Source organism: Sapajus apella, unplaced genomic scaffold (assembly GCF_009761245.1).
Source record: "Sapajus apella isolate SASKATOON/1434 unplaced genomic scaffold, GSC_monkey_1.0 scaffold27, whole genome shotgun sequence".
Classification (NCBI taxonomy): Eukaryota; Metazoa; Chordata; class Mammalia; order Primates; family Cebidae; genus Sapajus; species Sapajus apella.
The window spans coordinates 24,499,547-24,518,231 of record NW_022436967.1 but is presented as its reverse complement, the minus strand read 5'-3'; the positions used below and the strand labels follow the sequence as shown (position 1 = coordinate 24,518,231).

At 38.3% G+C, this 18,685-nt stretch overlaps 1 protein-coding gene across 30 annotated transcripts in view; it reads right to left on the bottom strand.

Moving 5' to 3' along the window:
- Nucleotides 1-9,298, bottom strand: part of CAMK2D (calcium/calmodulin dependent protein kinase II delta) — a 310,275-nt gene extending 300,977 nt beyond the window's left edge. For 7 of the 30 annotated variants that reach the window (XM_032292476.1, XM_032292483.1, XM_032292480.1 and 4 more), the window contains exons 1-3: nucleotides 8,548-9,296; nucleotides 7,680-7,767; nucleotides 6,006-6,100 (exon numbers count right to left, since the gene is read on the bottom strand). In XM_032292476.1, coding sequence (XP_032148367.1) covers nucleotides 6,006-6,100; nucleotides 7,680-7,767; nucleotides 8,548-8,716 — 352 coding nt within the window. In that variant the 5' untranslated portion in view covers nucleotides 8,717-9,296. Of the gene's footprint in view, nucleotides 1-6,005; nucleotides 6,101-7,679; nucleotides 8,492-8,547 lie in introns of those variants that run through there. The other 23 variants (XM_032292501.1, XM_032292498.1, XM_032292503.1 and 20 more) reach the window with 6 other exon arrangements.
- Nucleotides 9,299-18,685: the final 9,387 nt, after the last annotated feature.

Sequence of the window (18,685 nt, the reverse complement as noted above, 5' to 3'; positions counted from 1 at the left end):
AAAAAAGCTACCCTCTCTCCCCTTCAAACCTACCAGTTTCCCTGTGCTAGAGTAAGAGAAGTTACGGCAGATGAAAGGTCTATGATTTCTCTGCAAGCATTGCTATATTTCCCTTAACTGGAATTAGAGGGATTTTGTCACTTAAGAAATAGCCTACTTCATTTAAAAATATTTTATTCTAAAAATAGCTGTATACTGATAATTACAACAAATTTACCACATGAAAAACATAATATTTTGTTATAATCAGACACTTTAACTACTTTGAGCAACTTCCCCAAATTGTTTATTTAGACATTTTTTTTTCAGTTGGTGTGGGTAGTACTTCAGCCCCATTTACATTACTGCTTTCAAAATTTCTTTAAATCAATACTATATGAAAGCCTTTCTTTATCTCCCTGGGAAGAAATAACCTTTTCCTTCTTTAAAAGCCCATAGTGCTTCATTCATGCTAGAATTGTAACACCATTTTGTCTTCTAGGATATCTATTTGTGTAGATAGCCTTTATGTTTCCTAACACCGTCCACTGTAATCACTTAATATTTATTAAACAAACACATAAAACCATGTGAATATGCTTAATGATCTATAAAGTGATTTGAAATATAAAGATATGTTTTAGAGTTAAAATATTACTGATACTCCATTTAATGCATTACAGTATAGTTTACTAAAAATACTATTGTAACTTAAAATCTTTAACACAGTCTCTATGTAAGTAATCATTAATTGTCATTGCCAATGATTTATTAAAACACTGCATATATTATACTCCAATAAATAGGGAAAGACTGATGTTTAAAGCCTTAGAGATACTATAAGTTAACCTCAGTATAAGCACAAGAAAAAGACTTTAAAAATAAATTAAATTCTAGTTAACAAAAAAGTTAGATGCCCAAGAAAAGCCCAGCACATATGAAATTTCTAGCAATTCATGATTATTACCATTAAAAAGATCCATAAATGGTGATTTCCTACTAAATTTTAATTTTTATATTCAGTTTATTCAACATTTCAATGGAAATGGGAAGTATTAATCTAGTTGTCTAAACAAAGTTCTCACACAATCAGGTAGAAGTTTACACTAGTTATTAATATCACAGTACAATACCTGGCAACCACATTCTTTATTGTTTTCCTTATTTAATGAAATACAGAAAAGACTTCCATTATTACATTTTTAAAAAATATTTGTACCTCCTAACTAGTTTTGAATAGCAGTAATGTTTTCATTCAACGAAAGAAGAAAACAAATGTTTAATATCAAAACCTATGAAAGAATGTAAATACAACTAAAAGTAACTAAAGGATACAAAATAGTAACAATGACATATGCCACTTCTGGGTCCATAACTGAAGAGTTGTAGAGATTCCATGCACAAAAATAAAAACGATTTACTAATTTTTTTCTTAAAACCATAGTTCTTGCCAACAAAACTTCAAATTTTAATTTGTTCAAATTGTTCCAATTTGCCAAATCAATAATGTATAATCAGAACTTAATCCATCGATATAGTCTTAGTTCTACTTCCAATTCAAAACAACTAACCATGAAGTTGAGAAATTACAGTACTTTCTTGATTGTCTGGATGCCAAAAATAAAAGTACCAAGAATTAGTTTTTAACATCCCTTTAATAACATAAAAAAGGTTACATAGGTATATATATATACATATATATCCTTGTGTGTGTGTGTGTGTGTGTGTGTGTGTGTGTGTGTGTGTGTGTGTATATATATATATACACATATATACAATATTTAGATTTTATAGGTGAGGCCTTATTTTGTATACATGGTCAAGTAATTTTATAAAGTCTAGATTAATGTACTGCTAATATCACCAATTTAGGAATTAATAAAACTAGTAAAATCAAAGAACATCAAAATGACTTAACTGATTAAACCTGAAGTTTTACAGAAGTATAAAATGAAATTCCTTTTAACTTTAGCAATGGAACAGAGGTAAAATATACTTGTAATAACTTATTTTTCAAGCCTATACTGTAATATAGTTTACAAAAACAGTGACTGTGGTACATCAGACTTTATATAACAGTAAGTGGTTTCTAATGATCAAGAAATACACTGGAAGATGAATGTCAAGAAGCCATTACTTCCACATAAAAATATTTTACCACCAGGAGGCTTTGAAATGCAAAGTAAATCACATGTACTATTTCTGAAGATAGCTGCCACCAGAACCATCGATCCACTGGAGTCTCAACTGCAATCTCAGCTCTTCTTGGACTTTATATAATTTGACAACACTGTACAGTTCTAAACATGTGTAAATAAACAGAATATCAAACAGCAGAGAAAATAGGCTTTTGCTAAGTACTAACCTAACTGTGTTTGGGATAAAAACGATGTAATTTCTAATTCTCATGGTGAAAATATAAGCAAAAATTCTATTATCACTATTCAACATTTACTAAGCATGCCCTCAATGCCCAACTAACAAAAACTTATGAGAAGGTAGAAATTACATACAAAATATCAGATGCTTGAGCTGCTTCTATACTATTCCTTATTTTCAAAATAAGCCAAATTATATATGATGAGTATATTCGGCTACCTGGTCAGTATAGTATAATGAATGATCTGTGCATGCACATGCTAACACAAAAGGTAAGAAATTCTTCAATTGACTCAGAGTTTCCCAAATATGGTACGTATGACTAACAGCTGAGAGGAAATACAACTGTAACTGTCTGCTGAAAATCCATTAAAATCTAAACACAGAAAAATGCCTCGTTGACAGTATAGTTGGATGTGCAAATTTATGTAGGAATGTAGCCAAATTTGTGGCAATTCCCTCATGGTCTTAGATTTATTAACAATAGCCCTTTCTTTCTCAGTTGTAATGTTATATTTAAAGAACGTTAGTTGAGTTGGAGGACCTGCCTGATCTTTAAAACAATTGGGGAGGAAGGCAGCAAATCACACTGCCACGTGTGTACCTATGCAACAATCTTGCATGTTCTTCACATGTACCCCAAAACCTAAAATGCAATAAAATAAATAAATGGGGGGGAAAAAAAACAAATAGTCTAAAGGCTTGGATATACAAAGGCATGGAATTTCAAATACAAACAAAAATTTGCACAAAAAAAGTATGTTCTACAAAAGCTGACATATGCAACTCTCAAAAATCAGTACCTCAGAAAAGCTAAGCATACTGTTTTGCATTTTATTCTACATTTGCCTTCGAATACATTCATTATTTTTTAAATTTTTCTGCAAAAATGGTTTATTTGGATCATTATTTTCTCTGAAATGAGTGTTATTAAAATAATTCATATGTTAACACATATGCTCTTAATATACTATTTCACAGATTTATTTTCAGTATTTGCTTGTTCTTAGGAGTAAATTAAGTACTTAACTCTTACAAGTCATTTAACAACCACATTTGATTCTAGTTACTCTGTACTGAGCCCCTTCTATGCCCTCAATTCTGTGGAATGTTATATCAAAAAATAAAAGCATGGTATTTTTTTTATCAAGAGTTTATAATTCAATAAGAGTAAAGGTTAAACAAATGTATGCATTCAAAGGCACAAATATTCTACAGCCAGCCCTAATTAGTGTGACAATATAAAATAAAATTAATTGGCCATTTTGAAGGAAAAGTATTGTAATTTTTCAGGTGAACAATAATGAGAGATAAAATTGACACAATACTTTGCAGTTTACTTTGCACAATTCTCATGAAATTCCCTGCATCCTCAGAACGCCCCATGAGACTCCATGAGCATGATTTCCCATTTTATTGATGAAGAACCTGATATCCAAAAAAAGGAAGAAACTAAACCAAATTTACACCCTACTTCTCACAGCTAAATCAAAACTGCCACTGGACCTATAAGTTCTTCCACAAAAGTAATCTAATTTGATCATTATAACAACTCTATTATAAAATAATAGCAGCTAATATTCATTGACTACATACTATGGGGCAGGCGCTGTTCTATGCTATGTTAATTCATTCACTGCATACAAAACTCTAGAAGGAAGGGTTCTGTTATTACTCCCATTTTACAGATGAAGAAACTGAGGCTCAGAGAAAATAGGCAACTTGCCCAAGATCACAAAGCCAGTAGGCATGAGCATCATGCATCATAAGTTAAACTCAGAGCCTCTGGTTGCAGCATTAATAATGTTCTTCACCACCAGCTTACTCTTAGGTAAGTTAATATACAGCAGGTTAAGAAACTTGCCCAAAGTCACAAGGAAAAATAAACTGCAGAGAAACAGCAAGAAGAATGTCTCCTAACTTTTCACCCTAGTTCTTTTTCTAAACCTAGAATAATTAAAATCATTAAATCCAGAAGGGGCAAAAAGCTTTGGGACATGTAGGTAGTTCTTTGAAGCAGAATATGAGCAGGTAAGGACCAATGATGGAGCAGCAAGGAGAAGAGATTCCATCAGGCCAAAGAGGACTTCCTCTCCACAGACTGATGGGAAAAGAGAGTGTGATCAGGGATAAGTATATTTGTTATTCTGATTTAGGGAGGACGAATTCAGATGAGTGGAGAGGGAAGGCTCTAATTAAGAAAGTTAGTAAAAGTGAAGCACTACACAGATTTCTTTTGAAAGAAACACCACTAAAAGACCTGGAATAGGTATTGTAATGCTTTCATAAGAAATGATCCCCCCACCATAGTCGAAAGTACCTAGCACACAGAAAGAAATAATAGAACCACTGAAAGACCCTAACTACACATTTTCATTTTTTAAATTAAGATGTCAAGTATAGTTTAGCAATTTCTTTTCATTGTTAAAACCTTCCTGTGGAGTAGAGACTAAGAGAACATAATTAACATAATATCATTCTCATTTTTTTTCATACCATGATTCTATGGTGCTGGTTACTTTATAGATCTTCCTCAAAATCACGTCGAAATCAGATGAAGGAAGGACATTAAAACTACATCCCATGTGAATGGATAAGCTAAAATACCAACCTAAACCTAAAGTGCATGTTAAAAGTAGAATTTGCAATAAATATGGAAAAACTAATCATGGCACAGACCAAAAGCAATGATGCCAGGATTTTGGTAAGAAGCACTTTTGAAAAGACATATTAAATGAGGAAAACTAACCTTAATGGAATGTCTTCTCTCATTACTTAAAAATAAACCAGGTCACTGAGATGAGCTTACACTATGGTATTTTGTTCATTTTAATTTCATTTTTATTTCATCAAACCATAAATTCCCATGGAAATACCTCAGACACGTGCCCACAATAATTGGAATGCCTAACATTTCATCATAAGTACTTTTGCATGAGTTCAACAAAATAAAAAGAATGCAGTGAGAGCCCTCCAAGTTTTTTACTTATGTCAACAGCTATTTTACGAGTATGAATTATCTCTGTAGCTATAAACTGCATGTGTAAAATACATTACATGAGTCTCTGTGAAACTTTAATGTGGAAGACCAAGTAAAGGTCTGAGCTGCACACAGAAACATTAAAATAAAACTGAACTTCCTAGAATATAACAATCATAATTTTTTTCTCCCCTAAGCTATTACTGTTAAATATACCTTGATGAATTAAGTTCAAGTGTAACTACAATTGAAATATATGATTCAACTGAGCTATGACCTATTTTCCTCTCAAAAGCAAAAGGGAATTATGACAGTTGTGAGACTTCCATTTTTCCATTCCATGGTCCTTCTAAAAGTTATTTTATACTAGAACTATAAGCAAAGTACACTTAAGTGACATTTATTTGCTTTAAAATATAGTTATTCATGCCATTGCTCATAGGACAGATAGAATTTTAATAGCAATGTATCAGATAATTATATCTGTCCATTTATTTTTAAACTGTGCAGACCAAGAGGGATTCAGGAAGGAAATAATCTCAATATGTAATATGATACCTAAGTCTAAAATTCTGTTATAATTACATGATATATTTACATACAACATAACCTATAATCAACATGACAAACACAAAATTAACCAATATATGTGGTTGAAAATACCCACCCCTAGCAGAAAGCTTTTTGGTGTTGATAATTTTGGCAGCATATTCTTGTCCAGTAGGAATTTTCATACATCTTCTCACCACTGAGAATGCCCCCCTGGAAACCAATAATTAGCAGGTCATTAATATAACAGATATAACATTCCATTAAAAATTTATAAAATCTGACCATTTTAATGGATTTTAGTGGGTTGTCAGTGAAGTACAGTGATATCCAGTAAATGAACAATTCTTCCTGGAAGCCCATACTTTCTTTAATGTTGAAGAATAAAAGTAAATTTCATTTCACTGGGAGCACACATTATTAATCAACAAAATGAAAGGAACTGCCAATTACGACCGTTCTTGTTTGCACATGATATCTGAAAATATTTTACAGTTCACACTCACAGCACCAAATGCTCTGAGAAAAACCCTGCACAGAACAGAGCAGAGGAGGAGCCGCAAAAAAAATCTGCTGCCTACTTGTTTTGGTAGGAAACAAAAATTAATGTGGTTCCAAGTAAGTCAACATGGCGATTATTTTCAGTAAAATATAAATCTTGAGCAAATTAGTGTGGTTTAACAAATCCTGGTACAGTGATTTCTCTATGCCTTGTTTTGGTCTGGGGGAGGGGAGAGATTTGAATTAAGCTGCTCTTCCAACATATTCTCCATGTTTTAACAGCAGACAATATATACATATATAATTTTTATTACCTTTAAAAAATATTTACCTTTCCTTTAATTACAGTATAAACCAACAACATACATATAAATGCACTCCTTTTATAAAAGTAACAGTTGAAACTAGTGAAAGAGGAATTGGATTTGGGTTCGATGCTACAAAAATCAGCATTCATGGCTTGGCCCCTAGGTTCCTTTGCACAAGTCCTAGTAGGGTCTCCTGTCTCCAAGTAGTTCTGCCAGTCAGGTGAATGAGTGGTTTTACACAATGCTAGGCTACTCTTAAGAGCGCTCTCAGTCTCCAGAGGGCTTTTCCGCTGCCTATATAAATAAATCCTCCTAGAGAATGCAAAGATGCACACGTAATTCCTAGGAAGAAGGATGGTGAGCGAGTAATCTGGTGCAAAGAATAACAGTGGATATAGGGCAAGGGGCTGGGTCCTGTTGGGTGGCCCTTTTCCTGGACAGAACAACTACTGTATGTGAAATAGACTCTATGCCAAGTAGAACTTTCGGCATCAATAAATATGGCACCGTCTGAGGCTGTGAGTTCTCATCAGTACGTGACGGGTCATACGGCCGACACGCCGGCTAACCAGGAGGCATCTCTATTTACAGAAAACATGACCTATGTTGCATTTTACATGGGTTCTAATTTCCTCTCTAAACACATATTACACACAGGCGCGCGCGCACACTTCTGAGGATGACAGCTACAACTGCAGAGATCGTAAATTCACCAAGTCTCTCAGTGCAGGAGGGTGGGGGAGCGGGAGAAGGTGGGCTAGGGACTATCAAAATGAGCCACAGTCAGGGTAAGGATCCTACCCCTTCTGTGCTCCCTCCCCTTACTAAGCACCTTCCCCAGAGCTGACAAACCAGGGGCCCTCCTCCCACTCCTCTTGTCTCCCAAACTCCCTCTCCCCACGACGGAGGCCCGTGGGTCTGGGGCAACGAGACCCGCCCTCAGCTGGAAAGGGGACGTGCAGATGCCGGGCAAAGGCGCTTACTTTCCAAGCTCCTCGAAAAGCTGATACTCGTCCGTGAACCTGGTGCAGGTGGTGGTCGAAGCCATCCTCGGTCCGGGCTTTGCCCTGGCTGGGAGTGCGACGGAGGAGAAGAGAGCAGACACGCGGCTAACCCCGGGACTGGCCCCGCGGCGCTGTCACCTAGGGCAGCCCTTACTTTCCTAGTCCGAAAGTAGCTCGCCCGCGAGGGAGTGTGCGCAGGGGCGGGGCGGGAAAGAGATGACCAGAAAGGGTGGCGTGGGGTCTCCTCCCCACGGTACGCCGATCCTCCGCCTCCTCCTGAGGGCCTCGCTTCCTTCTTCTCCACTGGACGGTCCACCCGCCCCTTTTCCAGTCCCTGTCCCCAAATGCAGGGGGTAAAGTACTCAAGAAGAGGGGGCCGGGATATGGAAAAACAGCCGGGCACGGGGCGAGTGGAGAGCAGTTGCGAAACGATCCGCACTGGGGCAGGAGGGGCAGAAGCGAGGGGAGGGAGTCCGAGGGGGCGGAGGCAGAGTGCAGCAGGGCCGAGGCCGTGGAGCCCGGAGCGGACAGCCGGAGCCCAGCGGCAGCTGTCAGCAAGCTCAGACGCGGAGCGCGCCGGGGCTCGGGAGAGCGTGCGCGCCCAGGACCGGCTTCCCGTCAGTGGGCAGCAGCGGCTCCGGCGAAGCCAGGCACCTTGGCGGCCTCGCGCTGATCACGAGTCCGCGCGGCTTCAAGACGGCGCGGCAAGAGAAACAGCGCTCGGCTCGGGCGAAGCCTCCTCTGCCGTCCCCAGGCCTCCGTCTCCTCCCCCGGCGCCTCCTCCCGCCGCTCCCTCCGCCTGCCAGCACCCCTCCCAGGCGAAGCCCCCTCCTCGCTGGTCCCACACCTCCCTCTAGCGACTCCAAGCCTGTCCCTTCGTGGATCTCTCGCTCTCCCTCCTTCGGTCGCACACACGAGCACACCCGTCTAGGGAGAAACCAGGTGGATGGAGGAGGATGTGCGGGGGAGAAGCCTGGAGGTTTGTGTGAATGAGGCGAGACGTCACAGTTGCCCATTTAAACCTGCTCCCAGAAGCCTCCTCAGTCTGAGACTGAGCACAAAGATGCGGGGCAACTCGAGCATGGCCCGGGGATGCCGCCCAGGGTCGTGGAAGCTCACGCCCCTGTTTTGGGCGCTGGGCAGCAGGGACTTCTCCAGGCCGGTTCCCGGGCCACGACCCCCGGCGTGGCCGAGTAAGGGAGAGCAACCACTTCTCCGCGCCGCTCAGTGTTGACACAGCAGGGGCCGGATGTGGGCAGTACACTGCTCTCAGAGAAGGTCCCAACCCTTCCCACAGCCTCCGGCGACTGTCGGGGCGCAACTCTGCCTCAGCCGCGTTCACTGCGTCGCCCGCTACCCAGCGCCGGGCGCAGGTTGTCTCCCTCCCCCGCAGCCCCTTCTGCAAGGAGCAATGACGGCCCTGAGCCACATTTCACTTCAGATTTGACTGCCACCTCCAAGCCCACCTCCCCCGCTGTTTTCCAGGATGGTGGCTGAGACCCTGGCAGTCCCCAAAGGTCTTTGCTTTGGCTGTGAACGTTAAAAGAACGAAAGCAAAAACTCCGCCACTCAACCACACCTTCCCTTCCCTTCTGAGTAACTCCCCAGTAACCTCAGCAAGTTCTGATAGTAAGGCGGGTTCTCGCGAGATTTCCCACTCTGGCGGACGGGCGAGGTAGTAGGAAGGTTGGGTGTCGGTCACGCGACTCGGTGGGGGCTGACGTAATTCACATCACGTGAACATGCCTAGCCTGTTTCGCTTTGCAAAGGGAAAAGGGAAAGAAGAGGTCGTGTGTGCTTTGCTTTCGGCCAGATAGTGGCAATTGAGTGCACTCCGTAAATGGCTATCTGAAAAACCACTTAGCAGTTCAAGAATGTGTCCTTCCCTTTAGCATATCTGCCATTGTTTTAGTAGGAGGGGAAAAAAGTATGCATTACATTTAAAACAGATAACTTATTGCCGATTGCTAGAACAACTTCTGGGCCCTTCAGTTCTCTTTAATAAAACTATGCAATTACAAATTTAGATGCAGACCGAAAACAGCCTTATGGAAGATCTTTTTCAAATTATTACCTTTTGTTCTACAGCACGGAACTATAAAAACCTTGCAATCCTAATGCTAATTTGCTCGTTTTATTACTTCATGGACTTAAAATTTCACAGCTGAAAGATAAAAGATAACTTGCAGATACAAGAGAATCTAAGATTTAAAGGCGCTGCTGTGTAGTCCCAGAGGCTGCTATTAATTAATGTTACTTTGTGGTCATAGATAATCCCAATTCCTTTATTTCCTGATCTGAGGGACACTTCTGCCAATGACTGAGCTTTTACTGAAGTACTAAAAATGTTCACAAATTTTAACGTTTATTACAACAAAATTGAAGTTCGTGTGTGTTTTGATTTTCAGCCATAAAAGGCAAGGAATAACTTTGTGTAAAATGTAGTGCTATAGAAAACGATGATACCAAAAACTGCGTAAAACAAACATGGTCTCTAAATATTAATAATTCGGCTATAAATTGGAAAAAAAAATTCGGTCTTGGCTAAAGATTTTTAGTATCTGAACTATTTACCAATGTGGCTCCAAGGTGATAATGAAATAATATTCTTCCCTGAATCTAAAAATGAAACAGAAAAAGTAAAATTGAAACAATAAATAAAGATAATATAAAAGTTTACATCAAGGAAGAAAATGTTTCTTAAATATTCAAGTAATGAAGTCTACATAATTACAGTATTTATCTCAGTTATTTGAACTACCAATAATTGTAAATGGTTTTAATTGTGCAGTACAATGAAAGAAACATAACTGAGTTTTAATACTGATATATTATTAGGCAATAATGTACATTTTTTTACAGCAAACACTGCTTAATCTGTAGTGCTCTTTGATTTATATTTTAGACTAAATAAAATATTTCTCTTATTTGAACAAATATTTAGTTATTTCTGAAGTTTGAACCTCCTTAAGAAAGTAGTCAGATTGGCTGGGCACAGTGGCTCACGCCTATAATCCCAGCACTTTGGGAGGCCAAGGCGGGTGGGGGTGGATCACCTGTGGTCAGGGATTTGAAACCATCCTGGCAAACATGGATAAACCCTGTCTGTACTAAAAATACAAAATTAGCCAGGCATGGTGGTGCATGCCACTTCAACATTATTTCAGGAATAGCTACAAAATAGAGTTAAATTCTGAAAAGTGTAGATCTATAAACGGAATAACACTGGATGTTAGTGCCAAATGTATTTACATTTCATTATACATGCCTTACTAACTGCATGTCTGATGAACATGCACTTAATTAGAACAGGCAGTCTGATGAACATGGTAGGGGAAGTTAAGAGGGAGAGTTAGTAAAGAAAAATTAAAGTTGTTAAAGATAATGAGGCAGGCTTTATTCAAGGGGGTCCATGGTGACCAGAACCACTGCAACCAGGTCTTGCAGGAGGAGAGAGAGAATGGACTCTATTCCAACTCTTAAAAGGTCAAGTGGGGATTTATAAGCAAAGAGCAGGGTAAAGGGCTGTGGACATAAAATAACTAAGGATTCTCTCTATTTCCTCTTTGGCAACTTGGAATTTAAAAAATGTATGTCTTCAGTAGTTGCACTCAGAAAGGACAAGTTTCTAATGCTGAAGGAAACAAAGGCAGATATTAACAGATACTAACATTCATTGATTTCGCTTGCTACAAAGTTATAAGATAAGAAAACAAGGAAGAGATAATATAGCTCCCCAAATTGCAAAGTCCATCAGTAAAAAGCAGATTCCCTTGAAAATTTTGGCAGGCACTGTGTTGAAGCCATTCTTCACTGCAGATTTGGAGGGTAGGGGAAAAAAGCAACAGCAAGTTGCTGCCTCTCCAAACTATGATAACTAAACCATATAGAGCCAGATAGTCTATTGGTGAGCAGATAATCTATTTACCAGACCATCCATCAGTGCAAGATGAATTTGCAGGTAAGGAATAAACTATTCATAAAAGCAAAGCTAATAACAGAAAATATTTTGTTTCATGTGCTGAATTTTTTTTCCAAAAATAAAAATAAATGTACGAATAAGAAAATAAGGTATATCTATACAATGAAGAAATGTCTCTTTTCCATTACTTCCAAGTACATTGGTCAGCATGCTTGACCCTCCATGAACATACATGTATCCCTGACACGCTGCTAAAAGAATTGCTGTAGGCAGTTACATTAATAAGTTGTATAATTCACAATGACTGTATAAAAGGTTATGGCATCAGTAATCAAATAAACAGATTTTGACTCTTCTGTGTACCTGTAATGATTTTCGCTGACTTTCAACTGTTGCAACTCTTATTACATTGGATTATAATTAGACTGTCAGGCCCTTACTGGCAGGGACTGTCATTCAGTCCCCCCACCAACAGCCATAGCATAGGGTTTTCCCCACAATAGGTGCTCAAAAATACCTTTTTAAAAAAATATATATATGAATATATGGTATTAACAGTCTTGTCTTTCAAAATATTTAAAATGCCCAATTTTTAATAGGGTATAATTAGGCCCCTTTTTTTGCTATATTTAGTAGATTCTTTATAATCCTGAAGTAATTTGACTTCTCCGTATAATTTAATACTCTTGACCTGAAATTCTCTCTGTTGGTTTTCATGTCTGGTATCACATTTTCTATTCACAACACCTCACCCATTCCACAACATTTCTGCCTCTTTTCTTCAATATCATTCCTGGGCTCTTTTTTCTCTGCCTTTATGGTAAATAGTAATGCTTTAACCTAGGATTCCATCTTAGGTTGCCTTTTTTTCTCATTTTACACACCTTTCCTAGGTTGCCTTAATAACTCTGTGTTAATCACCATCTGTCTTAAATTTAACTCTCTAGATGTAAACCCTAAGACAAGAATGTATGGAAAAGGGATTTATAGAGGTAGTGTTTCCAGGGACAAGGATAATGATAAAGAAAAAAAAATTATTTAATGACGCTTGCTGAAGTATAGTAAGACCGATTTTATTCAGACTATCACAGTAGGTATACTGATTATTGCAAGGGAGTTTTGCAGTAGGGGAGAGAGATTGGGCTCAACTTCAAATGTGAAAAAAAGAAAAAGTGGAACTTTATATTTTTTTTCTTTTCTTTTTTTTTCCCACTTATTTATTTTATTGCATTTTAGGTTTTGAGTACATGTGAGGAACATGCAAGATTGTTGCACAGGTACACACGTGGCAGTGTGATTTGCTGCCTTCCTCCCCATCACATACCTCTGGCATCTCTCCCCTTGCTATCTCTCCCCAGCTCCCCACCACCCACCGTCCCTCCCCTATTTCCCCCCAACTGACTCCAGTGTGTAGTGCTCCCCTCCCTGTGTCCATGTGTTCTCATTGTTCAACACCCGCCTATGAGTGAGAACATGCAGTGTTTGATCTTCTGCTCTTCTGTTAGTTTGCTGAGAATGATGGTTTCCAGGTTCATCCATGTCCCTACAAAGGACACAAACTCATCGTTTTTGATGGCTGCATAATATTCCATGGTGTATATGTGCCACATTTTCCCTGTCCAGTCTATCATCGATGGGCATTTGGGTTGGTTCCAGGTCTTTGCTATTGTAAACAGTGCTGCAATGAACATTCGTGAGCATGTGGGAGTGGAGAAAGGTGGGTGAATGGAAAATTTCAAAGAGGGAACTTCTGTGGTAAGAAGATAGCCTGGCTAAACCTACCTAACAAGATTCTCACTGAAGGCAGGCTGGAAGAGTCTGGATAAACAAACTTATCAGGATTCTTAATAAAATTGGACTGATGCAAAGATTTGACATGGAAATTCAAACATCGAGGGGAAGGAAGAGAATTGAGAGAAGCCTAACTAAAATTTGGTCAAGGAGAGACTCTTTGTTAGTACAGAAATAAAGAACATGGGACAAAAACAGTGCAAAAACAAAATGCAGCATGTGTCTTCAAGCAAACTCTCAGCATCACCCTTATTTTCAGGGAGCTCTGGAACATATGTTATACCCAGTTTTGTTCCCCTCAAGGTAAAGGCTTTTCTATTCTTTCACCAGGCACTCATTGATCACCAGCAACCGAGGAGGGAAACAAAGAGACATAAACTCCCTTGGGGCCAGGGTCAGGCCCTGCTTCCTGGGGTGCTGAACAGCTCCAATGGCTCCAGAGTATGCCATGGAGGAAAAAGTCACAGGTAGAGGCTGTTACAAGAAAAGACTGCAGAAGTGGGGTATGCTGGGGTGTGTGCACAGAACTAAGCCATGGGCACAGAACTGGGATTCCAGTGAATGGGGAAGCACCAACAGAATCAGCTGGATACCAAAATGCTAATGACTCTGTAATCTCTGTCTGTAGCAAAGATCTCTTTCTGAGGTTCAGTCTTTTCTTTCGAGCTCCCTACAGGAAACTTCCTGTTGGACATTGCAACTCTGATTCAACATGTCTAAAATTAATATGTCTTCCTTCTACATCTGCACCTCCTCCATATCGCAGTGGAATTTCACGGTGATCCTACAATCAATCACAAGTCCATATAACTCATAACATTCCCACTGCAAATGCCTTAGTTTAGGTCACCATCGTTTGTCACTTGGATACAGGCATGACATCACCCTTTCTGGGGAATTTGTACTAGAGAAATCTAACATGTCTTTTCTCAGAATAGATTTCATTATTAGCTCCCCATATATTCATAGGAAAAAAGTTCAAAAAGTCTTTAGTACACCCTACCAGGCATTTCGAAGTCTGGGCCCTGTTTTTTTCATACTCATTCCTTGTACCCACACATGCCCTAACTCCTAAACATTTCTAGAATCTAGCCATTTCTCATCACCAACATTCTAGATCAAACTGTTGTCTTCTCTCAGCCAGTTAGTGGAAACAGCCTCCTAACTGCATTAATAGTTGTGCTCTCTTCCCTCTCCTACACACAGCTGAGAGGATCATCTTTTGAAAATAAATTTAATCCCATCATTGCTTGCTAAAGTGTTTCGATTATGTCTCCAGTGATCTCGAAATAAAGACCAGAATCTATCATGGTTTAAAAAGCCTTACATGATCCTCTAATATTATTATACTTACTATGATTAGTATTTTAACCTGTCTGAAAATTATTTTTTTGAATGGCGTGAGGCAGGCAGGTACCTACTTTCTTTTTTTTTTTCCTCAAATGGATAGCTAGTTTTGACAATACACTAACTGAATAGTCTATGTTTATCTTTTCCCAATTATTTGAAAGATCTTTTTATTTTTTAAAGACAGAGTCTTCTCTGTTTCCCAGGCGCTGTTAGTACAGTGGTGCGATCTTGGCTCACTGCAACCTCTACCTCCCTGGTACAAGCAATTCTTAGGCCTCGGCCTCCCAAGTAGCTAAAAAACAGGCACACACCAGCATGCAAAGCTTTTTTTTTTTTTTTTTTTTTTGTATTTTCAGTGGAGATGGATTTTCACCATGTTGCCCAGGCTGGTCTCTAATTTCTGAGCTCAGGCAATCCACCCACCTCAGCCTCCCAAAGTGCTCAGATTACAGGCTTGAGCCACCCTGCCTGGTCTGAAAGATCTTTTAAGAAAAAAAAAAAAAATCATATATTCATTTACATTGAATTGTTTCATTGCTCTTTATTATGTTCAATCTATCACTTTGTCAATTCCTTTAACAACACCCTTCTCTTGATTCATGTAGCTTTAGAGGAGGGTAACATTTCTCTCAACATTCTTCATTTTCAAAACTTAACTTTTCCTAAAAGCCAATGGCTTAGCCTTTAAATTACCTTGGTCAAAAGTTGAAAATTATTTTTTCATCATGTAGGGGCCAATACCAAGGATTCACTATATGCTATGCATCAGCTAATACAAACTATACTCAAAATGGATTTTAGAATATATTTTTTAATCTGTTATCACTAAACCTACAGAACTACAGTGCCTCTGTCTCATTTACATGAGAGATCCAGCTAATTTATTATCTTTGGTTTTTTGAGACGGAGTCTCACTCTGTCAGCCAGGCTTAATCTCGGCTCAAGTGCAATGGCATGATCTCAGCTGACTGCAACCTCCAAGTCCCAGGTTCAAGCAATTCTGTCCTGCTTCAGCCTCCTGAATAGCTGGGATTACAGGTGCCTACAACCACGTCCGGCTAGTTTTTGTATTGTTAGTAGAGATGGGGTTTCACCACGTTGGCCAGGCTGATCTCGAACTCCTGACCATAGATGATCTGCCTGCCTCAAGCCTCCCAAAGTGCTGGGATTACAGGCATGAGCCACCTCGCCCTGCGCTAATTTATTATTATTTAGGTGCTACTTACTCATTTCCTACATCATCAAGAGCGCAGTTGTTTCTTATTCCTTTGCTTTTTTGTTTCCTAGAGTTGACTAGATTTGCTGATTCATTCCTTCAAAAAGCAGAAAAAAGTTTTAAAAATCTGTTTGCCTTATGACTTAACACATGTGGCTAAACCTAACCATCAAGGTCTGTTTCATTCTGCTACACAAATAAGGTTTGGGCTGAATACACAGCTAGAAGACGTCTACCGTATTTTCCTGTCTTGAGATTAAATTTTTTTTGGCAAAGAAATGGAGCAGAAGTGATATATGCTGCTCCCAGAACTGGTTCACGAAAACCTCCCATGTGTGTTCTCTAATGTTCTTCACAGTTTCTGAACGACTGGGATGGCAATTTCTAGGGCAATCTTGTAAGTATCATACTGAAGATTGCAGACCACTGTCATCGTGGGTCCCTGAAAAACTTCATACAGCAGAGCTGCTGCTAATATGGAACCCTTGCTGTCATCAAATAAACTTGCTTTTTTAAGGAACTGAATTTTGAGGATTCTATTTGTTTCTGTAATTTGGCTTCCCCCCATCTAAAACAAAGTATGGAAACCAATTTTTAAAATGAAAAGTGCTATACAAATATTTATTATAATTTGAAGCTTAAGAATGAAATTACATTTAAATGAACGAAAATATGTGATTTGGGTTAAAGCCATATTTTATTTTTCTATATTGTGTCTGTGTCCATTAGTTTGGTAATTGAGAGTGTAGAACGGCCCAACTCCAACCAGAACAAGTCTCTGTATACTTAAATTTAAAAAAAATAAAAAATAAAATAAAACAAAAAAACCCCACTACATTCTCACTTCTATTTCCCCCGCCTCCTCCCCGCACACCCACCACACATGATTTCCATTCAATGAAGAAAACAGATATTTAGAGGTTCTGAAAGCTATGACAATACCATTGAAAAGGGTGATGCATCTTTATCTTTAAAGCCATCCCATTTTTAATGCTTTTCTGTTTCATTTATTGTGTTAGTGGTAAAAAAAAAAAAGAGCCTCAATTAGCAACTTGTATGTGAACAACACCTCTTTTTCACAACTGCTTGGTTTGTTTAACAAGGAAAGAGTGCTTTCAACTTAAGAGTGAAAAGGTGTTTTTGAAGGTGGAGGCAATTATGGCGGGTTGTCAAACAGCATAGTAATAGACAATAAAATGAAGGACCCCTGCAGCTTAAATATGAAGACTGGTGTAATTAACTTTGCAACATTTATTCTATAAGTGTGTGTGTGTGTGTGTGTGTGTGTGCACGCATGTGTGTGTTAGGCCGGGTGCTCTGAGAATATAATGAGGAAAAAATAGTATCTCCACTTTTATAGGGTTTATTTTTGACTGGACAAATAAGCATTAAATCAATTGCTTATTAAAATATTAAGTGATATAAAGGAAGAATATGGGAAACTATAAGAATGTATAATATTTGTCTTGGTGAAGTAGGCACAGAAGGTTTTTCTGAGAATGTATGAGCAAAATAAGAACCGAAGGACCCTATTATTTAGTTAATAAGAATTAACTAAATGAAAGAGAAAGTACAGGGGAAAACATTCTAGTAAATGGAATAGGACAAATTCAAGGAACCAAGTGACTCTGATGTGGTTAGAATGTAGTAAGTAAAATGAGTCTACAGAATTGAGCAGAAGAGTGTCTATGGGGCACTTAAAATTATATGAAGAACTGTGCAAACATTGAAAGGATTTAAAAATGAGTGTGACATGTCTGTATTATAAAGCTCACTCTCACTGTCTAGTGGAAAATGAATTTTCCCTATCAACAGTGACTTTAAAAGGCAAGATAAGAGAAAATGATAGCTAGAGCTTAGGTGGTGGTAATACAAATATAGATTAATGAATATTTAAAACATATTTGGAAAATTAATTGTAAAAAAATAAAAACTTAAAAAGTTCTCAATGGGCAATTGAGAACTTCTGTGTTAATCCAAATCAGATAAAACTGCAGCGCATTTATGGTGGCATGACTGTTTTTGTTTTTTTTTTAAATTCTGCCCAGGAAATACAAAGCTGCAAATTAATAAATTACTGTTTGCTTCAGACAGTTCTGTCAGATCAAGTTATTAGAGAGAGGAACCTGCCACCTGGTCAAGTAGCTTGCTATCAGTTTAGTTATCAAGACTTACTTTACTGTAGTCACCAATTTTAAAGTAATGTATCATAAACTCTGGCAAATTCTCAATCAATTTCCCTTCAAGAAAGACCTTCTTCTTTTTTTTTAATTGTATAAGACAACCTCTTTTTGTTGAACATTTAGGTTGTTTTTAATATTTCTCTAATTGGGGCTTGCAATATATATCTTTGTACTGAAATGGAGTTTAGATGTTTTAACGTTTACTCCTGAAATTTTCTTACTATGAATTAAGAAGATATCCTGAATTAATACACAAATGGAAATGCTTTTTTTTTTTTTTTTTTATCTCTGGTTCTAACATGTTTTCTTCTTAGCCCTTATTTATTTATTTATTTTATTGTCCTTTAAGTTCTGGGGTACATGTGCAGATCTTGCAGGATTGTTGCATAGGTACACACATACCATGGTGGTTTGCTGTCTCCATCTTAAACCACTTGAGGCCAGACTTTAAATGCTATACATATCTCACCTCTAGTTTACTTCTGAAACACCAGGACACTATCAAGATGATATTCTGTTTGTA